This window comes from Canis lupus, chromosome 3 (genome assembly GCF_003254725.2).
Source record: "Canis lupus dingo isolate Sandy chromosome 3, ASM325472v2, whole genome shotgun sequence".
In the NCBI taxonomy this organism is placed as follows: domain Eukaryota; kingdom Metazoa; phylum Chordata; class Mammalia; order Carnivora; family Canidae; genus Canis; species Canis lupus.
This window is the reverse complement of record NC_064245.1, coordinates 73,748,143-73,771,176: the sequence shown is the minus strand read 5'-3', so window position 1 is coordinate 73,771,176 and position 23,034 is coordinate 73,748,143. Positions and strand designations below refer to the sequence as shown.

At 42.2% G+C, this 23,034-nt stretch overlaps 1 protein-coding gene across 4 annotated transcripts in view; it reads left to right on the top strand.

Moving 5' to 3' along the window:
- The window catches only part of KLF3 (KLF transcription factor 3), a 36,493-nt gene extending 20,425 nt beyond the window's left edge, over positions 1–16,068 (top strand). Inside the window, exons 2-7 of one of the 4 annotated variants that reach the window (XM_025438325.3) lie at positions 1,503–1,665; positions 2,023–2,167; positions 3,341–3,827; positions 4,514–4,664; positions 9,640–9,800; positions 12,095–16,068. In XM_025438325.3, coding sequence (XP_025294110.1) covers positions 3,359–3,827; positions 4,514–4,664; positions 9,640–9,800; positions 12,095–12,276 — 963 coding nt within the window. In that variant the 5' untranslated portion in view covers positions 1,503–1,665; positions 2,023–2,167; positions 3,341–3,358 and the 3' untranslated portion in view covers positions 12,277–16,068. The remainder of the gene's footprint in view (positions 1–1,502; positions 1,666–2,022; positions 2,168–3,340; positions 3,828–4,513; positions 4,665–9,639; positions 9,801–12,094) is intronic. The other 3 variants (XM_025438326.3, XM_025438327.3, XM_025438323.3) reach the window with 3 other exon arrangements.
- The last annotated feature ends 6,966 nt before the right edge of the window (positions 16,069–23,034 follow it).

The following is a 23,034-nucleotide window of genomic DNA, read 5'->3' as shown; positions in this document are numbered from 1 at the left end:
GTCATGATCTCAGGGTCCTGGGATCAAGCCCCACGTCAGGCTCTACACTCAGTGTGGAGCCTGCTAGAGGTTCTCGCCCTCTTCCTTCCCTTTGGCCCCTCCCTCTGCTCATGTGTGCACATGGGCTCTCTCTCTCTCAAATAAATAAAATCATGAATAAATAAATAAATAAATAAATAAATAAATAAATAAATAAATCTTTTTCCTGATTTTATATCCTTCACATCCTTGTTTTTAAGCAGTATTATCAGTGAAAAATTCTTCCTGCACTTTGAAATTGTTTTTGAATGGTTTATCAAATTTTAATACTGAAAATTAGTATTTTTATTCTATTCTCTCTTTGTCGTTGAGAGCAACGCTGTTCAAAAGAGGTCTGTGCACCTAGGGCCGGCCACTCCCCAGAAATCCAGAATCTGCATTTTGACAAGATAGGTACATTTGTGCACAGTAAAGTTTGGGAAGCCCTGATTGAGAGGATCAGACCCATTACAGCGCCACTTCTTGTCTAGAAAGAGAAGGGACTTCTAGCACTACGGTGTGTGTTAAGCTCATTACATGGCTTATCTCACTGAATCCAATTTTAATTTTAACCTCACAACCTCCTAAAATGTGGGTTTTCAATATCACCTTGACAAGTTTTGCCTTATACTCATGGCACCTGCACTTCTCACTAAATATTAGTAAGCTTTCCTACCTTCTTCTGTAGAATTGCTTTTTTAATGAATTTATTCTGAAAAGGAAGTTTGTATCAACACTGTAAAAAAAGTTTTCTTATGCATTTAAATAAACCTATAACTCTTTTAAAGCACTGTATTCTTTGTGTACTACCTGTAAGTGTCTGCGGTACCCCTAGAGAGAGATGTGCACCATGTTGCAGGAATCACTGCTCTAGGAGATGATAGAGATTGCTTTGACAGGGATAAAGAAAGGGCAGAAGAACAAAACACACAATCCTAATGATGAGAAACTGACTTCAGAAGCAGATAAAGATAAATACCGCCTGGTCCCATATAGGCCCAATACTTCTGCCTGGTAGGTCCAGAGAAGGGAGTTTCAGAAACCTCACCGGGGATGCATAGCCAGGTGAAGATGCACCTAGTGCAGGCCCAGAGAAGAAGGGGTATGATCTCAGTTGTAATCCCAATAAAAACTACTGCTGTCCCACTGTCATTTATAACTCACAGTAGTGGCTACTGGGGCACTGGAGACAGTCCGGAAATTTCTCATGCATGTAAACTCTTCAATGATAAGACCCTATTGGTAAGTTTTCGTTGTCCCATGAGCTAGTATTGCTTCAAAATGATTTTAGAACTGAAAGCAAGGCATGGTATGTTGCTTATCAATTTGACTAAAGTTTTTAAATGCAAGTAGTTTTAGCAAACATGTTATCACTAATAAAAGTTTCAGTTTCCCTAAAATACCTACGAGTAAAGAAAATAGTTTATGTTGAGTTTAATTTTTTTAAAAGCATCTTACAGCAAACAATTTTTTTTCAATTTTAGTTAAGGAATAGAAGTAATTCTAGTGAATTCCATGGCCGAGGACTACACCCATAGCATGCAATGATTATGACTGTTTTCTCTCTTGAGAGAAAGGTATTTGAAGATCAGTCAGGTCAATCGTCAGATCTTAGATTTGAAGGAAACACTACGCTTCAATTTGTGTGTAAGTAGTCACTTCAGGCACCATGTGTCCTTATTTGAGTCATATAGCTATTTCTTAGACTTCTGTGTCATGCACAAATTTGGACATCAAGTCACCACCTACAGTTTCATTCAAACTATGAATAAGACCGTTGAATGAGTTGGGGCTAGTGGGTGGCCCTCGATATATAGGTGGGTGGGAATGACTGAGCATCTCAGTTGCCTGAGACGGAGTGTCTCCTGGGATGTAGTAGGGCGTTTAGTGCTGAAACCAGACTGTCCAGTGCAAACAGGACCATTGCTCAGGTCACCCTACGCATCGATTGGTCAGCAGCGGAAGCCCCTCCAAATGTACTGCAGCTCCGTTTCTCTGTGTTAGGCACAAGTGTATGGTGAGAACAGCACACTTCGCACCGCTAGGGGGAAAGCCACATTTCCTGCCCACTGAGAAGCCCCACTGACTCCTAGGGATCAAGGCCCATGAAAAATCTTCTGTGTATCACCTGTTTTAAAATTTTTGCCAGGTATCAACCTCAACCTTAACATTTTGGATGGGAATCATCATAGAATTAAATCTGAGATTTCGAGGTGCCTGGGGTGGCTCAGTGGTTGAGCAAGCATCTGCTTTCAGCTCTGGGCGTGATCCCAGAATCCCGGGATCGAGTCCCGCATCAGGGTCCCCACAGGGAACCTGCTGCTTCTCGTTCTGCCCATGTCTCTGCCTCTCTCTGTGTCTCTCAGGAATAATAAAAAAAAAGACAAAAAAACCCTGAGATGTCTCATGTAACATCGTTACCCCGTTAACCCTGACATTCATTACACCCTCATAGTGTTTATGGGGGCCAGCATTTTCACGTACAGCGCTCGCGGGGTGCACGTCCTCATAGCGGTTTTTTTTTGGGGGGAGGGTCAGCATGCATCTCCACGTACAGCGCCAGTGGTTGTGCATCCTAGCGTTTTGGGGGGCTCAGCATACATCACTTAGAGCGCTCGCGGGGTGCGTGTCCTAGAGTTTTTTTGGGGGCCAGCATACATCTCCAGGTACAGCGCTCGCGGGGTGCCTGTCCTCATAGCGTTTTTTGTGGGGGGTCAGCATACATCTCCACATACAGCGCCAGTGGGTGCGCGTCCTAGCGTTTTTTGGGGAGTCAGCATGCATCCCCACGTACAGCGCTCGCGGGGTGTGCGTCCTTCTAGCGTTTGGGGGGGCACATACATCTTCCGGTACAGCGCTCGCGGGGTGCACATCCTAGCGTTTTGGGGGGCTCAGCATACATCACTTAGAGCGCTCGCGGGGTGCGCGTCCTAGCTTTTTTTGGGGGGTCAGCATACATCTCCAGGTACAGCGCTCGTGGGGTGCGCGCCCTAGCGTTTTTTGGGGAGTCAGTATGCATCCCCACGTACAGCGCTTGCGGGGTGCTCGTCCTCAGCGTTTTTGGGGGGCTCAGCATACATCCAGGTACAGCGCTCGCGGGGTGCGCGTCCTAGCGTTTTTTGGGGAGTCAGCATGCATCCCCACGTACAGCGCTTGCGGGGTGCTCGTCCTCAGCGTTTTTGGGGGGCTCAGCATACATCCAGGTACAGCGCTCGCGGGGTGCGCGCCCTCGGGAGCGCCCCGTAGCGACGGCTTGGGTAGCTGGCGCTGCAGCGCACCTGTGCCGGTGGCTTGAGACGTTTCTGTCCTTCCTTCCCGGTAGTCCTACCCGTCTAATTACATGGAGCCGATGAAGCCCAACAAGTACGGAGTCATCTACTCGACGCCGCTACCGGATAAGTTCTTCCAGACGCCCGAGGGCCTGTCGCACGGGATGCAGTTGGAGCCGGTGGACCTGACGGTGAACAAGCGCAGCTCGCCGCCCTCGGCAGGAAGCTCGCCGTCGTCGCTGAAGTTCCAGCCGTCGCACCGGAGGGCCTCGCCCGGCCTGAGCTTGCCCTCCTCCAGCCCGCCCGTGAAGAAGTACTCGCCGCCCCCCGCGGGCGTGCAGCCCTTCGGGGTGCCGCTGTCCATGCCCCCGGTGATGGCCGCGGCCCTGTCCCGGCACGGCATCCGCAGCCCCGGGATACTGCCCGTCATCCAGCCCGTCGTGGTGCAGCCGGTCCCCTTCATGTACACCAGCCACCTCCAGCAGCCGCTCATGGTCTCCCTGTCGGAGGAGATGGAGAACTCCAACAGCAGCATGCAAGGTACCCCGCCACCTGCCCCCGCCACCTGCCCCCGCCACCTGCCCCCGCCACCTGTCCCCGCCACCTGTCCCCGCCACCTGCCCCGCCTCTGGCCCTCCAGGGACCCCTGCCCCAGGCATCGTTTCCTTTCCCTGGTCGTGGCTTTTTTTTTTTTTTTAAGTGTTGATCCTGGAAGAGCTCCCAGGAGTCCAGCTGTTGAATGCCATAAAATCATTACTTTCACTGCATAATCGGCAACTTCGGGCCGGTAAAAATCCCGACTTTCTATGTTACTTCATTGAATGCGGATGTGGCTCTGTTAAAATGGCATCTAATACACGCCTCTGATGGTGGTGATAAGTAATGGTTACTAAAAGCCGCCTCCTTCACTGGCTCGCCGTAGGCAGGAGACGAAAGGGTTAAAAAGAGGTTAACCCAAAATCCTAAAGTAAAACCGTTTGAGGACTGAGGTGCTCAAAGTCCAGCTTCCTATGCATGCTGCTTGCTAGCAGAATAGTGGTGGGGGCCAAATGAGAGTCGTCCCCCTCCACCCCGACCCCACCCCAAACCCAGATTTGTTTCTGCTGTAATTTTGGCAAAGGCAAACAAATAATCCGGTGTTAGAGATAGAAGCTGTGCAATAGACTTTTAAAAGCTGAAATTGGTAAATTGTACATGGAGTGACTTTTCTATTTTTGTTTTTTTAGTACCTGTAATTGAATCATATGAGAAGCCTATATTACAGAAAAAAATTAAAATAGAACCTGGGATTGAACCACAGAGGACAGATTATTATCCTGAAGAAATGTCACCCCCTTTAATGAACTCAGTGTCCCCCCCGCAAGCACTGTTGCAAGAGTAAGTATGTTCAGGTCTACCCGACATTTGCGTAGCAGCGTGCATCTTGGGACCTGGATTGGAAGCACAGGCTTCCAGCTCGTGGTGTTGTGGTGTGATTGCCAGGAATACCTTGCAGTAGGGGCAGCCACTGGGAAAAATGGGGAAATCACTCCAGAGGCAATGTGTTCTGCTATGTGGACTGCTTTATGACCTTGACGCCAAGTTTGCAGCATCTGGATCACTCATGATTTATCCTGGTGTTTTGGGATTCTTTTTTTTTTTTAAATCCTTCCAGACTATACATAGTTTTCCCATAATCTTAATTCCAATATGGATTGAATTTGGGATTGTAGATATTCTACTTAAGGTTGGATCGTGAAAACTTTAGTTATTAAGACACACCTCGTCCTTCCAGTAGTCTGTTTCTGTGATGGGGAGTGTCTTGAATCAGAATTTTCAGGCCAACCACAGCCCAAAGAAGTCATTCCAATAAAGACCTGTAAATAGTGGTGGCCACAGAAAGTTGTCCGTGTAGTTCAGAGAAGTTCAGTGTTAGAATGACCCGTTATTCTCTGGTCTTTTTAATCACATCTGCCCTTAAAATATTCAGTCTGCCTTAGAACTGCCATGCAGGAGGAAAGCTTCTGTGTTGGCCTACATCCATGCACTGAACAGTGGTCTGTTTTAGGTCTATAATGTGATGGTGTCATACACAAGCTAAATAGCATCACTGATGGGATTCACTACAATAGGTAGCCTTGCCTTCTACCAGTGATTACACTGGAGGCTGTGTTTGTAGGAACCAAGAAGGTGACCTTTGGATCGGACATCTTGGATCCCAGCTCTGCTCTCCACTATATGGATGACCTTGGCCGAGTCACTTAATCTTGGTGCCTCCGTTTCCTCTTTATTTTCCTTATCAGTTGTAATTATTTTTCTTGTAATTGTCTTGGGTTGGGGCACTTTCAAGGTTGGACGTAATGGCCAGCTTCCTAGTACAGAGGTGGTAGTTTTCGTTCCCTCCAGGTCCCTTCCATCATCATTCTCCCATAGCACTTTCTTCCCAACTTGAAACAGTGTTGCCCACGTTTCTACTCCACTTTTTCCCCTCTCCCTTACCCAATTAATTGTGCAACAGAGTGTGAATCCTCTGGCTCTCAAACAGCTGTTTTCTGGAACTTAGAGTACATTCTAATTCTACCCACATTCAACCCAAGTAGGTACCTTCTTAGTAGGTCATGTTAATGGCTCATTGCACCAAATCATAGTAAGTTATTTTGCGGGGGAGGCGGTTGTCCCCTCCTCACTGATAAATGAAGAAGAGACTGAATCCTACGACCAGCCACATCAGCAGGGAGAGAGTGTGTCTGATGAACTTGTACATTATTACCTTTCACAATTGCATAACGCACTCTCCCCCCACCAATGAAACTTTCCCACATGTTTTCAAAGGAATTATTTCATTCCCCCGCAACAAGCACGTGGGAGTCAGAGCAAATGGAGACTGATGAGCCAAGACATTAGATAACTCGCCTATAATCACACTATAAGAGCAGAGGGGGTCCGGGTTTGATCTCTTGCCACCCAGTGAGGGCTCTTCTTGCCACATCCTTGTCTAACCAGTGCGTCCCGCTCCCACTCTCAGGTGAAAGGAGACACAGAAGAACTGGCCAAAATAGACACACCTTGTAGGCTAAGTTACCTCTTTTTTTTTTTTTTTTTTTTTTAATGATGCCAGGTGTCTCTGGCAAGATAACTGGCAACATGACTTGCACTTGTCATTATTCCTGCACAGGTGATGAATATGCCTTACAACTAAATAAAGCCAAGTGCCCACAGAGAGAGGGATGATCCATTGACCGGAAAAGGGTTATTCCAAAGTCGAGGTGGTTACAAATTACAATGTAAACCATTATAAAAGAGGAATATTTGAAAGCAATGTTCTGTGCTCTAAATACTGCTGAAAAGAAAATGGTTTTTGCTTACTTTAAGTTCTTTTGATGATCTCAAGCTCAATGGCTTTTAATGATTAATGAGTAATATGCTTATTTTAATGCTGACCTAAGAATGCATTTTGCCCCTCAAAAAATTCAACAGATTAGCCACAACTGGGACATGTACTCTTTAAGTAATTCTCTCACAGATGTGATTAAGTAATGTCTTGGCGTGTGCCCAGTCACAGCCCACATAGGAAACCAGCTAGCCAGGAAAGAATCGATGGAAACCAAGCGCCTAGTACCATTGCGATGAGGCAGCTCCAATATTTGCCTTCCGGAAGGCCTTCCTTTCCGAAGGCGGACTTTAAAATACAGCTTTGAAATCCATTTGCTGGAATGTAAGAGTTACAGCTTCAGAATTATTTTTAAAGGCACTCAACTGTCTATCAGATTCCTTTTTTTAATATTTACACATGTGCAATGTCTTTAGAACAAAAAGCTTGAGGATCCGATCTCCTCATTTAATTGTGTGTGTGAATTTTAACAAACTTAAGAGGGTCCGGCTTAACTCAAAACAATTACCAGGTATCTGATATTTAAGAGCTGTTCTAACTTCTTGGCTGTAATGGTCCCAAATAGCCTTTTTGAAAGTGAGCAGTGGAGAGTCCAAAAAGGACGAGATCTCAAGATCCCGCTCTCCACCTTCTGCCAGCATCTGGCTTTCTTAGAGATGGGGCTGCCATGCGCTCTCAGTGATGCTACCTGTCAAGGTAGACATTGGCTTGAGCAGAGATTTCCTTTTCTAGTGTTGGGACACCCCCCCCCCTCCCAAAAAAAAAACTGATGAGATTAAGCAGCTGAAGGGGCAAAGTTTGCAAATGGGTTTCTGAACCTCAAAATATTAACAGCTACCGTTTAGTGGGTTTACATCTGGAACAGATGTTATCCTGCTTTGTGTACATTACTCACAACCTCCTGAGATCATATTATTCCCATCATCCCTATTTTATAGGAGAAACGGAGGCACAGAAGGGTAAATCCTTTGCCCAGGGTCACAAGGACTATCAGTGACAGAGCTGGGATTTGACCCTGGAGCACACAGCCTTTTAACATACATTTATATGCAAAACGAGCTGGGAAAAGCGATCGTAACTGCTGCACAGAGACTATTAGACAGATTCCCAACCCATAAAATCTAATAATTGGGAGAGACTTCTAAAATCACCTGGGATACTCCCCCGGTATCCCAGAGGCAGAGGAGATGTATTTAACCATTCAGTTTCTCCCCCAGCATTTTATTTCTTGAAGTTCTCTTAATGATGATGAAACCTTTCAATCCATGGCATTAAGGTGGAAAGTTAAAAATAAACTGATAACTCTTTTCTTTCTATTGAAGGATTTTAAATTAATGATTCAGCTGTCTAAAAATTGTACGTGTCCATAGATCTGTCACTTTTCTATTTTCTCTCTGTTTGTACATATATATAGAATTGAAGTCCTTGTCCCTCCCACACACACACCCACCCATGTTCACTTTTCCATCTTGGCTATTTTATTCTTCTATATCACCCCCACTAAACATCAAGGTAGGAAGGTAAAGTGAGACTCAACTGCCAGTTTTCTTTGCTAATAATAGAAGTGAGAAATAAGTAGAGTCACTTAAAGTCAATGCACCTTTTATTCTTTTCCTAGTTACTTCTTAGCCTACCTGGAAGAGTTACCGATAAGGGACATATGTTGAGATTTTTACCCAGATCCAAACAAGTTTCATTTCAGGGGCTCCCTTTTGATTTTTATGGTGAAATTTTATTATCCTTTTTTTTTTTTTTTAATTTCCCAAGCTTGAGTATTTGCCTTCATCAGATTCCCTTTCTCTTCATCCATGCTTGTACAGAAAATTCATATGTTATTTGGAACGTTTTTAAGAACTTTAGATTCCAATTTAAAAGACAAAGAAGTTTTCATTACTGTCAGAGGCCAGTTCCATAAGCTTGTGATGTATCAAGTAATTAGTCATTAGGAAAGCAAATTAACAGATTAGAATTTTTTAATTACAGACATTAATCAGCAGAGGAAGCCCGAGGAAGGCTTGCAGACTTTCCCCAGCCCTTCCCCATCTGCCTCCTCTTTCCACCAGATCCCTTTCTGAAAAAGAAAGTTCAGAGCAATACTGTTTGACATGATTGCAAACCCACCCTGGAAAGGTGTGCCAGTGCAGGCATGGGTCTGGGCGAGCAGCCAGGAAAGCTGGGAGACCCAGGGGCCCCTGAGAGCCACTGTCGGGGCTGAGGGGACTCCTCCTTGCCTGACAGCTAGCACGGCACCAACCAAAATTCGCCCTCATGCAGGAATACCAGCAACAGGTATTTGAGGTCGTGAACTCAGTAGCGCCATTCTTTCTTTTTCTTTCTTGATTTTAGAAGAGCCAAAATTTGAAACTCCAATGTGAATTGGTGATCTTGAAGAGAAGCTAATTAATTGCCCATTATGTAAAGGCTAAAATGTAGATAACTTAGTGGGGGTTGCCAGAGATTTAGGAATTTGGCCTTTTACCTTTTTCCCTAAAGAGCAATAAGTGACACTCAGGGCAGCCAGTGACAAGACAGGGTAACAGGGTTCAGCATGGCTTTATAAAGTACCATGAGATTTTCTGAACAGGCAAATTTTTACTGAGGGCAAGAGACTCTCCTAGCACCTGCATCTCCCTCTAGCATAGCACCTAACCCTTCTTGCTGTCATTACTTATCTACATGTCTGTCTCCCCCTAGAGTGTGAGCTCCTCGAGGGCAGGAACCCTGTTTTTATTCATCTTTGTGTCCTGGTGCCAAGCACAGTGCCTGGCTCATGGTAGGTGCTCACTCAATGTTTGTTGAATGAATATAGCAGTGCTTCTTGGGTTGATCCGCTAATTTTCTTTTTGTTTATTCTGTTGGGTTTTTTTTGTTTGTTTTTTTGTTCGTTTGTTTTTGCCTAGTGTTGTTAATGCCTTTGGTAGACTGAAGGAGAGGAAGAGACTTTGACCTGATACCTTATATTTAACGTCGGTTTTCTCATAGGAATCATCCATCAGTCATAGTACAACCAGGGAAGAGACCTTTGCCTGTGGAGTCCCCGGACACCCAGCGGAAACGAAGGATACACAGATGTGACTATGACGGATGCAACAAGGTGTACACTAAAAGCTCTCACCTGAAAGCGCACAGAAGAACACACACAGGTATCAGACATACTACACTCCCTCCAGCTTTCTTCTTCACAAATAGCAAAATGGGATGTTAGAAATAGATATCCCAGCTTTGCAAGGTGATTCTAATGAAATGGTCCAGATGTCGTGCAAGCCAGCCGAGTTGGGCTATACAGCTCTCTGCTGGTCCTGAAAAACGAACTTTTGGTTCAAGATTTATTTTTATACTTCCGTTCGATTCCAGGTTATCTCTGTGACAGGGTCCCTCCCAGTCCCGTGGAGTTCTATATTCTGTGTTTCAGGGAGAGAGAAAAGGTTGGAAAGGCTGCTGGAACAGAGGGGAAGGGCTCCTAGCCATAGGCCTGTTTCATCAAGGATGTGGCCTTTGTAGGGACCATCATTTAATAAGTGTTGTACATCATCAAATTCACAATGGCAAAACGAAACAAAAAAAACCCGACAGTTCAGTATGCAGAACAAATACAGAAAAGTAAAGGTCTTTGGGGGATTCATGTCTTCTAAAACTGAGGGAACCTCTATGCCATTGCCTGCCCTATTTGTCCCAGGGTATTATTTATTCTGCCCAGGACTGAATACAGAACACGCAGCCATATCTTACAAAAATGATGACAGCAGTGAGGAATACTGTTCCATTTGCTCTTGAACATTCATGTGCAAAATATCTCAAGGAATCGGTGTAAAAGTGTAAAAATGTTTTCCATGGCCTGATTAATCCCAGTCAGTACTGGTGGTTACAGTTGACAGTAAGTCCCAGCTGACCTGACCTCAAACCCCTTCGATGTGAAATCCTAGTACAACAGCAGTTGTCCTGGGTGCACCTTTTCCTTAACTCAGAATGTAGTTTGTTTGTTTGCTTTTGAGCTTTTATGATTCATTTGAATGAGGGATGTTGACAAAAAGGAAAATCTGGGATTTGGAAGAGAAAAGGGAAGGGAAATGGGGGTATGGAAGTGAAGTTTTTCAGTGACTCCCTGGGAGAGGGGACACCAGCTTGTGGACAACTGAATTCTTGGGCTGTCCCTGTTATTACAGAGGGAACTAGGGTGATCACCTTGTGTTTAGAGGAATATCCAGTTGGTGATGCCAAGGTAACTAGTAAAAGCACCACCAAGGGCATTAATAGAACCTGAGAGGTGGATGTTACCAACTTTCAGCCTAAGATTTAAAAGACAGTAAATATTTGTTTGTTCGTTTTAAAGATTTTATTTATTTATTCATGAGAGGCAGAAACAGGCAAAGGGAGAAGCAGGCTCCCCATTAGGAGCCTGATGTGGGACTCGATCCCAGGACCCCAGGATCACGACCTGAGCCAAAGGCAAACACTCAATCACTGAGCCACCCAACTGCCCCAGATACTAAATATTTGAATAACAATTGAGGTATAGGGAAAATAACCTCAGCACTTAATGTTCTGTGAAGCAAAGCAGATAATACAAGTCTGAATATCTCCTTGAAATACCAAGGAATGTCAATCCTTAAAATTTCTAGAAAACAAGGGATAGTAGACGGGAGTTGATTTGTGATGCCCATTTGCCCATGATTACTAATGCAAACATTTCAGATTGCCACTGTGATGGCCTTTTTATTTGTAAGGGTCTTCATCCTGGCTCTCCCTATGATTTCCCCCAAGGAGCTCCTGTTCCTGCCTGTCATCATCCCACAGGAGGGGGTTGGAGAGACCTGGCTTCTGCCAGAGTGGGGAGAAATTGCTGTATTTTTAGTATGTCTGAATTAGAGCATTATACTGAAGCGTAATTGCTGTTGACTAAACAAAAGATGCTGAAATCCTTGCCAGTGTCTGGCACACTTCTCATTTTTAGGAAACTATTAAAATAATAAGAAAATCCCACAGACTTTCAATTTGGACTTTTCATTAAGTGGAAAGCAATGCATAAAACTGAGCACCCCAGTAACTTTAAGACTTGGAGATAAACACAGATCACGAGTTGTTTCTTAAGTTATTCATCCCTACTATTGAGGGCAAAACCAAAATTATTTGCTAGCTCCTCCGAATGGATTTCAGTGGCTTTATGCTTTAAGAACTCTTAAAAAAATTTTTTTAAATATTAAGAGAATTAAGCCATCCTTTTCTCATTTATCTTGCTGTGGTTTCTGTGGTGCTGTGTTTTTTGGGAAACAAATGGATGGACCTACCTTGAAAATAATATTTGCCCAGTGTTTTAGCTCAAAGATCTTAATTTCACCAATGTTTTCTTTTCTTTCTTTCTTTTTTTTTTTTTTTACTAATGAATTGCCTTTTGCCCTCAGGGAAAAAAAATAAGCTCTGCCATTTTTCCTTTTTGCAGGAGAAAAACCCTACAAATGTACATGGGAAGGATGCACATGGAAGTTTGCTCGGTCCGATGAACTAACAAGACATTTCCGAAAACATACTGGAATCAAACCTTTCCAGTGTCCAGACTGTGACCGCAGCTTCTCCCGTTCTGACCACCTCGCCCTGCATAGGAAACGCCACATGCTAGTTTGAATGCCTCCGTCCCCCACCTCAGCCTGGCTCCCCACTCTTCCCGGCTCTCTCTCTGTCCTCCCACCCATTATCTAACTCATTTTTTACATGTACATTTTAATTTTGATTCAGCTGGTCTGAATCTCTGAATTTATATCATTCAGACTTCCATATGGTCAGTAGTAGACGTTCTCTAATCCTCCTCTCCTTACCACGGGTCAGACCTAAAGAATGTGAACACTTTTTTTTTTTTTTTTTTCCGGGGATGCTAAGCAAACCCTTCTTACAGATACGTTTAATGTAATGAGAACAAGGGAACATGTAAACTTCAAATAACCAATTATCAGTTTCTCCATGTATTTCTCAAAAGAATGTCAAAGTAAATGTATTAGAAATACAGTATCCAGCCTGCTAGTCCTTGCCAGGGACATTCATACCTCTGTGCCCAGTGATCGTATTTTGTGCTCGCCAGCAAAAAGGGTGGACACCCTTTCACAGCCTAGTTAGAGGTGCAGCAAGATTTCAGGTAGGACCGTCCACTCTTCCATTGCCCTTCACAGATCCTGCTTGTCAACTTGGATTTCCCACATCATCTAAATTAAGTCCTTTACACTCCTTTGTGGCTGCAGCTGACAAGAAGTTCTCAGCCACCACTGGAGCTGAGCCAGAGCTGCTGATTCAGGCAGGTGAGGTGTGTCACTTAAGGGCTGGATGCTCTATCTGCCTAGCACGGAGTCAGAACAAAGGGGCACTGCGCAGGGGAGAAGCGGCAGGGGCCGAGGAGGAAGCCGGCCCTTCCTCCTGGGCTAGGGCTCTTTGGTGAAGTTTCAGTTTGTTTGGTTAGCTATGCAGTGCATTCCCAGAGCTCCAGGCTCTTGTGTTCCGACTGTTCAGAACCATACAGCAAAGCCGAAAACTGACAGTTATCCATGCACCTGTCACCATTCCTCCAATGTCCTTAATGTGAGTCATCAAGCGTTGATTGTAGGGACACCACAAAAATATTTGCCCAGTAATGGTTTAAAAAAAAAAAGAAAGAAAGAAATCTTTTGGGTAAGAATCTGGATGGTCCTTTTTTTCCCAACCTACTTAACAGCTTTTTTTTTTTTTTCCAAACGGGGACACATTGAGTGGTAATTGTATTCCCGTATCAAATTAATCATACAGCTTTTATACAGAAACTCTTCCGAGTGAACTGTAAGGTGCCAAGTTGGCTGTCAATTGTGTCTGTGATACATACCATAAATAAGTATCTGCTAATGCTTTAGTAGATGCATTCAATTTAAGACCTGAGTGACACTATTTGTAAATACAACTAGTTGTGAAGCACACATACCTTCATTTGGGGGAAAGATTTCTGAAAAATACGAAAACCACAGTTCAGGGATTCATATATTTATAGCTCAATCTCCCCAACAGCTACTGCTAAAGAGCTGGAAATTTATCACTCTCAATTATCCCATCAGAAGAAGCTGAAAATGACTCGTGTTTATGTTAAAGATAAATAGCGCCATTATTTGGGGGAAGTTTTTTTTTTGTTTGTTTTTTTCAAAAGCTGGCTTTTGAGCACCATAGTCTAAATGCCAATAAAAATAATTCATGCATAGAAATGTCATTGGTCCTAAATTTGAAGACAGTGGGCGACGGTGGTCAAATGTGGGTGCATATCACCAAATGCGCCTTCATCCCTCGATAAAGGATGGAAGAGAAGAGAGAAGAATGGAATCCTGACGATTCATCCCAGCCACAGCTCAGGATCCAGCACAACCTTACTGGGAGGAGCACATTGTTTAATTGTTTTTAAAACATCAGCGAATGAGTGATTCTGGAGGCCTGCGTATCATGTGGGGAGCTTACTTTGATGGCGCTATGTTAATAAGTTAGTTGTAGGGACTGTGCACCTAAGAGATCCCACTCAGCCCTCTGAACCAGCTGAAAGGAAATGTAGTTGAGAAATGCAAAGTGATTTGTTATCTTCTTGGCACTTGGTTTTGATTTTTTTTTTTTTTTTGTAAGCACTGCAAAATTTGTTTAGAATATTAAAACCTCCTAATTGGGCTTTTTTTTTCTGTTTGTGTTTTTGCAACTATGACATGAATTGAGGGATAAAGTAGGTATTGTCCATACTGTAAATGCTCAGTCACATTCATGCCAAAGTGTTTATTTCTAGAAGTGATTCTTTTATGACACACTGAAGAATCGAGTTGGAATGCAAGGAGATGGAGATGACCTGTGTATGTGTTCCAACCCATATACAAGGTAGGAAAAAAGGCAAGAAAGGGTAGAATTGATCATCTTTGCATAATTAGCTTTGTGAGTCCAGTTGATAGAAAGCTTTGTAGGTTCTCATGAAATTTGATGTGTTATGCATATTTAAATTTTGTTCAAAAGAGCAAGCAAGACCCTGCAAAGACTTACATTACTCTTCAGCTTACTTAGGTTATGTTAACAGTTCATTAACAAAGATACATTTTAACTCTGAAAGAAAAGCAACCCAGAGAGGCCATTCTCTGTTCCCATTCTGGTCTGTATACTTTAGTTACCAATTGGCTCTTAACCAAATTTTCCTTTTTTATATATATTTGTATTTTACTATGATAGTTGAGAAATTTAGTCTCTTAGACATTTTTAGGTGTTAATTGTGGAAGACCTCAAATACAAGATAAGATGCCCTTGAACATGTGGTTTTAATGATGTGCCATGTTACTATCAATGGTGGTTTTAATTGCAATATTTTACATTGATGAGAATGATTTGTAAACATGAAGTTAGTATTGTATAAATTTTGTTATAGAGTTTCTTTTTATTGTCCAAGTGTCATCTTGGGGAAGTCAGAAAAATTAAGGCTGGATCCATCATATTTTAGAGTTCTAAAATGTGAATCTACATCATAAATGGGCATTAACATTCTAAATCATCTGGTATGGAGAACATGTTAGCAGCATAGCTATGTTCAACTAAGGAAATGCTAAATACATGGAAGTTTCAAGAGCCTTGGAACAGATTTATAGGGGAACTATAGATGTAAATGTATATTTTATTAAACACCCATCTGCACTATCAGTGTTGCACTAATGTGGAATTTGAAAGACTTTATTGCTGATACTATATATCTGCACGTCATTCCTGATTAGATTGTTTTAAAGACAATCTCAAAGATGTAAGGTTTTAAAATAATTTGGTTAGAAAATACACAGTCATCTTGAAGGAATTGCTGTTATACATGAAGTTGCTCAGAGTTGTCTTTATTCTCTTCTTGGTCGAGGTTAACAAGTTCTAAATGATCGCAAATTCACTTAATACATTTACAAAGCCATTTTACATGCATTAAACGAGGGCTACAACAATACTATGTTTTACAAATACTAGCACTTTTTTTTTTTTTTTTTTTGCTGTTATGTACTTAGTGTTAGAGGGTCAAAATAATCTTTCTGCTTAGCATCTCTTAAACCATACCTGCAAGTATAGCAGGATTATTACATTTACAATACTTTAATACTTGTATAAACTATGCAGAAATTTTTAATAAAGTGTAATATATTTTATAAGCTAATAAGACTGAATGGGTAAAGGTTTTTAGCATGCATTAGTATACTTGCAAATACTGAAACATTTTGGTAATCTTTCTTACTAAAGATGTGAATGTTTAATGTACCTTCTCTGTTTCTACTCTGTAGTCCAATGGGAATTCAGTAATGACATTTTGTCATGTCAAACTGTGAACATAAATTTGTACTGTACAGTCCTCATATACTATATACAGTATGCAATATATGTATTATATACTTGTTAATAAAACCATCAGAATATTAAGCGTGATCATGTGATTACTATACATGCAGTGATCACTAGGAGCAAAACTTAGCAATGTAACATGTAAGAGACAGTACTTAGAAATTTCAAAGTGAGTCATTCTTTGATAGGCAATTGTTGATGGAGAGAAAGAAAAATCTGTCAGATATTGCATGGAATGAGTTAACTTAGCCTTGAAGTTATGTTTCTGGGTTTTTGATAACAGCAGCACAAAGTCTTCTAAGCCACAAACTATAAACTTGTAGACAACCCACCCTGAATCCACAAACTTTCCTAATACATTCTTGGAATATTTATTTTTTGTTTATGACACCCACCTTCTTCCAAAAAGGATTTTCAGTGCCTTGTATTAAAGGATACAATGTATAATATATATAATATTTATTTTTTTTAAAAGATTAGGATTCATAACTTGGGGAGTTGGGGAACAGGACAGTAACTGCATTAAATGATTCTGAATAAACTTCAAGCCTTCAGTAAGCCATGTCTGTGGACACTGGTATATCCTCAGCATCATAGGAACAACAAATAGTTTCTGATGGGGATTTAGAGTTCTTATTTAGAGCAAAATGTAAGAACATCTTTACTCTCCCCTTGCCCCTAAATGTAATTGAACTAAGATACTGGCTTGTTAGATCTCACAACAGCCACTTTGAGCCTGGACTTCATTTTAGCATAACATGAAAAAAATATCTGGCTGGCACTTACTACATGACCCCTCCACAGCTTGGAGAAGAGAAGGAGTTGGGAAGAAGGCTGAACTCAAACTTTGGAGCACTCTCCATCAGATTTCTCCAGGAAACTTCTTGCTTTTACACTGAGATAGTTGACTGTAAACTCAAAATGTATTATATGTCACTGCTACATCCCAGTGGAACACTGGCTTGGATTAGTCCAGGTGATTGGCTATAATCCTCCCACTATGAGTGACATGACATTTGCTGAGTTCAAAAGCAGACCCATCCTCTTTTAAAATTATTTTTTAAAGATTTTATTTCTTCATGAGAGACACAGGCAGAGGGAGAAGCAGGCTCCCTGTGGGAAGACCGATGCGGGAGAACCCAGGACCCCAGAATCAGGATCTGAGCTCAACCGCTGAACCGCCCAGGTGCCCCGCAGACCCATTCTTCCAAGGAGATAGTACATGAGAGAGGTGGGTAAGTGATCTGAACGGTGACAAATGCAAATTTTATGAGAAATCAAAGTCTTTGAGGAATGGTTGAAGGATGTTCAGCACACACACGTGTGTATGCACATGCACACACAGATACATAATCATTGGTCCACTATTTGCTGTCAGATTGAAGAAGAGATTAGGAGCCTCACTGGGGACAAGTTACCCGTTCTAGTGTGCCTAAAAGGAAAGAAGTGGCTCTGTTCTGGGAAGGACAAGTTGAGATGGTAGTAAAAACACATACCTAGAGATATATAAGTTAAACTGTTAGAGACCAGAGCAACCTGTATGTGCACAAAACAACAAATTGCTCTTCGAGGGTACATTTCATTTTATTTTTAAAGATTTTATTTATTTATTCATGAGAGACACTCAGAGAGGCAGAGACACAGGCAGAGGGAGAAGCAGGTTCCATGCAGGGAGCCCCAATGTAGGACTCGATCCCGGGACTCCAGGATCATGGCCTGGGCTGAAGGCGGTGCTAAACCGCTGAGCCACTTGGGCGTCCCTACATTTCATTTTAAAATGTGTAAACTGAACCTGCTACTTTTTCCTATTTCTGATCCAGTCATAATCATGGTGTTTGGTAAAGGCAGCGACCCCTAAATTAGAGTGATACATGCTGTAAATTAGAATTCTTTTTGAATTTATTACTTTGGCGGATGGCAGTTCTTACTAAATATAGACGTGTTTATTGCTTTGAGTGCTTCGGCTTATTATGTCCCTGGTTATGCATTCCTATGGGCATCCTGAGTGATGTGAGTTAAGTATAGAAGACAGAAGCTGGATCTTCAGGTTCCTAGACCATATCTCTCATGCTTCTTGACCCAGTGTATCAGTCAGGAATCCCCAGAGAGAAAGAGAACCAGTAGAATATGTATGCACAGAAAGAGATTTACTCTGAGGAAATGGCTCACTTGACTATGGAAGCTGGGAACTCCCATGATCTGCCTGCCATTTGCAAGCCAGAGACATGGAAAAAACAGTGATCTAATTCTAATCTGAAGACTTAAAAACCATGGGAGCCAATGGTGTAAGTCCGAGTCCAAGGACAGGAGAAGACCAATGGTCCAACTTAAGCACAAAGGCAGAAAGCAAAAGGGGCAAATTCCTTCTTCCTCCACACTTTTGTTCTTTTTGGGTTTTTTTTAAGTTTTTTTATTTATTCATCTGAGAGAGAGCAGGGAGGATAGAGGGAGAGGGAGAAGTAGGCTCCCCTCTGAGCAGGAGCCCAAAACATGGGACTTAACCCCAGCACTCTGGGATCATGACCTGAGCTGAAGGCAGATGCTTAACCGACTGAGCCACCCAGGTGCCCCCCACCTTTTTGTTCTATTCAGGCCTTCAATGGATTGGATGATGCCCACCCACATGGGGGAGGCAATCTACCTGACTGAGTCCAGAGGTTCAAAAATGTAAATCTCAGCCAGAAACACCCTCACAGACACACCCAGAAATCATGTTTAATCTGGGCACTCTGTAGCTCAGTCAAGTTGACATACAAGTAACCAGTTACTCTTGGGAACCCATCAGGCTCTGAACTCAGCTCTAAAGAACTCAAAGAGGAAGCTTTTGAGGACCTTCAAGGCTTGCCCCTCTGCTCCAGATCTCATCTCCCACAGCAAAGTCCAGCTGCCTCCCTGTCAGTTACTTGCCTCTATGGCTGTGCTCGTGCAATCCCTCCACAAACTAAAATCCCACTACACATTCAATCCAGCTTCTCCCACATCATCCTCGAACCCCTTTCATGCTCTACAGCTTGGCCCTACCCTCCCTGAAATCACTCATTACCCTCTGATTATTTGTCTAAGACTCTTTCCCCACCAGAATGAGAACCCTAGGGGCTGGGGTGAGACTTGTTCACTTCTGTACCCTCCGCAGCACACAAGACAGACATCATTACACAGTGGTTGACAGATTAGGTAAATCTGAGTTCTGGTCCCAGCTCAGGCACTAACATCTTTCTGACCCTTTCACATCCAGCTAGCCCCCTCTGAAATCTCTCCTGAATGTCCATTGCCGGTTCCCTGCCCGAGCCCATCCCTCAGGACTATCAGAGAAGTCCCCTCACTGACTATCTCACTCTGACCATCGTCCTCCACACCAGGACCATCCTTCCAAAATAAAACTCTGATCATGCAATTCTGGTTCTTCTGAATTCAGTCCTACTCCCTTTAAAGCCTCACCTATAGTTATTAAACTTTTCTTTTTCTTGTTCTTTTTTTTTTTTCCCCCAAAGAATCCTCAAAACACTCTCTGGGCTCTGTCTTTAAAAGGTACACAAGGTATTCAGGAAGATAGTCTCCAAACTCTTAGTTACCTTTCAAAATGCTACTCAAAGTTGCCTTCTCTTTGGGCTTTCTTTGGGTGAATTCTACTTCCTCTTCTCCGCAGAGATCAATTTCTCCTTCATTCCTTTTGTGTCCCCATAATCCTTGTGTTTTCGTCAATTATTAGCACTTATCCACTCTGCATTGTCTGTTTGCCTGTCTGTCTCCTTCCCTCACTAGATCTCAAATCATCCAAAGATGATTCTGTTCCAAGTGTCCGAAGTCCAGTCTCAGGGCAGGGCACAAAGTGGTACTTAGGTGGGTTGAAGGAGCCAGTGGGTAATAGTAGTTAACATTAACTGAGCATTTACTATATGCTCATCATAAGTCTAAGCACTTTGTATTAGTTGTTTACTTCTTAGCACCCAAGGCATGTGACTATTATCATTTTCTTTGTACAGACAGAGATTGAGGCATAGTCAAGTTAAGTAACTTGCCGAAGGTCCCAAAGATAGGCAGTGGAAGAGCCAGGTTCAAATTCAGACTGTCCAACTCGAGTTTGCTCTCTTAGCTGTTACATTGGTTCTGGTCTAGGTAACCTCCGGGTCATTTTGGTGCCTTCTTATTAAAGTGTCACCCATATATGCTTGTGTTTGCTTATATGGAGTCATTTTCTGGGATGCCGGCCCCTACCATCCCAGGTCTAACTGCAAAAACACTACTAATTCTTCAATAATCGCACAGCCACAACACTCCACGTGGTACAGGAGGACAACATTTTGCTAATTTCCATAAATGAGGCTTAATACATTTTTTTGCGTCAGGTATATTGAGGAATCATTTACATAAAATAAAATTATTCTTTTTAGTGCACATTCCAATGAGTTTTGTCAAACACGTACAGTCATGCAGTCAACACAATTAAGACAAAGAACATAAATACAGAGAACAAATTGGTAGGTGCCAGAGGGGAGCAGGGTGGGAGGATGGGCAAAATGGGTGATGGAGAGTGGGAGATCTAGGCTCTTAGTTATGGAATGAATAAATCACAGGGATGAAACACACAGCATAGAGAATATAGTTCATGGTATCATAATAGCATTGTATGGTGACAGATGGTAGCTACACTCGTGGTGACACATAGACTTGTCAAATCACTATGTTGTACACCTGAAACTAATGTAACATGGTGTGCCAATTATACTTAAATTGTTTTTTTTTAATATGCTCCTCACCCAGGGTACAGCCCAATGTAGGACTTGAACTCACAACCCTGGGATCAAGAACTGAGCTGAGATCAAGAGTCAGACACTTGGCATTCTTGGGTGGCTCAGTGGTTTAGTGCCTGCCTTTGGCACAGGTTGTGATCCTGGAGTCCCAGGATCAAGTCCCACATCAGGCTCCCTGCATGGAGTCCGCTTCTTCCTCTGCCTATGTCTCTGCCTCTCTCTCTCTGTCTCTCATGAATAAATAAATTAAATATTAAAAAAAAAGAATCAGACACTCAACTGACTGAGCTACCCTGATGCCCCTTAAATTAAAATTTTTTCAAAAAACAGAACAATTCCATCCTCCCTAATGATCTCCCATCGCCCTCTGCAATTAATCCGTATCTCTAGCCCTATTTTGCTTTCCTGTACTTTTGTCTTTTTCAGAATGGATTATAGCCTTTTGAGTTTGGTTTCTATTGCTTGGAAGCATGTATTTGAGATTCCTCTATGTTGTTATATGTTTCAATAGTTTGTTCCTTTTCATTATTTATTTGGATATACCACAATATGCTTATACATTCTCCAGCTGAAGGATTTTGGATTGTTTCCAGTCTGAGGCAATTATAAATAACACTGTTACAAATATTCATGTAAAGGTTTTTGTGTTAACGTAAGTTTTCACTTCTCTTGGGCAAATGCTTAAGATTGATAAATGTGGTAGGTAATATTTAGTTCTTTTTTAAAAAAAAAAAAAGATTTATTTCTTTTTGAAAGTATGAGCAGGGGGGGAGGCAGTGGGAGAGAGAGAGAGAGAGAAGCAGACTCCTCTCTGAGCACAGAGCCCAACCCAGGCCTCGATTTCATGACCTGAGGTGAAAATAAGAGTCCGACGCCTAACCAACTGAGCCACCCAGGTGCCACAGTAATGTTTAGTTCTGTTAACAAACTCTTCAGCTATTTTCCAGAGTCACTGTACCATTTTGCATTTCAACCAGCAACGTATATTCCACAACCTTGCCAGCACTTGTTGTGGTCAAGTGTTGTGTTTTGCTTTGTTTTATCCATCTTAATGGGTGGGAAAGTATCTCAGTGTTCTTTTAATTTGTATTTCACTCATGACTTACAATAAGCATCTTTTCATGTGCTTATTTGACATCCATATATCTTCATTAGTGGAGAGTCTGTTCAAGTCTTTCATGCATTTATTTATTGGGTTCTTTGCTTTTTTATTATTGAATTTTGAAAAATCTCTATGTAAGTGCTAATATTTTCTCCTAGTATATGACTTGTCTTTTCCTTCTCTCAACAGTATCTTTGAAAAGCAAATGTTTTTAATTTTGATGAAATTTATCAATTTTTTTCTTTCATGGATCATATATTTTGTGTTCTAAGAAACTTTTGCCTAGCCCAAGATCACAAAAATTTTCTATTTTTTTCTTCTAGAGGTTTCGTTACTTTAGGTTTTCACTTGACACATGGGGAGGTAATTTTGTATATAATGTATGAGTCAAGGTCCACTGTTTTAAATATGTTCCAGAATTGTATTTATTTATTTATTTTGAGAAGTGGGTGGTGGTGGAGAGCCAGAGGGAAAGAGAGAGATAATCTTAAGCAGGCTCTATGATCAGCACAGAGCCCAATGCAGGGCTCAATCCCACAACCCTGAAATCATGACCTAAGCTGAAATCAAGAGTCAGACACTTAACCAGCTGAGCCACCCAGGTGCCCTTCCAGCACCACTTTTTAAAAAAAGATTTATTTGTTTGTTTATTTATTTATTTATTTATTTAGAAGGAGAGTGCACGCATGAGTGGGGGAAGGGGCAGGGGGAGAGAGAGAATCCCAAGCAGATTCCCTGCTGAGCCTGATGCAGGGCTTGATCTCAAGACCCCAAGATCATGACCTGAGCCAAAATCAAGAGTCGGACATTTAACTGACTGAGCCAACCAGACGCCCCATCTAGACCACTTTTTGAAAAGGTCACTCTTCTTCAAATTGCCTTTGCAGTTTTTTCAAAAAATCACCTAACCATATACATATAGGTCAAGTTTCTGGGCTTCATGTTTCACTATTCTATGCATCCCTCCTTTCACCAACACCACATGATATTGATTACAGTAGCTGAAACTGAGACTTTCTATATAAATCCCTGGCTATGAGCAAATACCAAGCACTTTTAGAACAACATACTCATAACCCATGACACAGAGAAAGCCCTACTTTGATTCACAAAATCAAACTAACAAAACACATGAGGAAACATATACTGGATTCAGAAGTTAGCTGTCCCTGCAAATGGCACAACACAAGA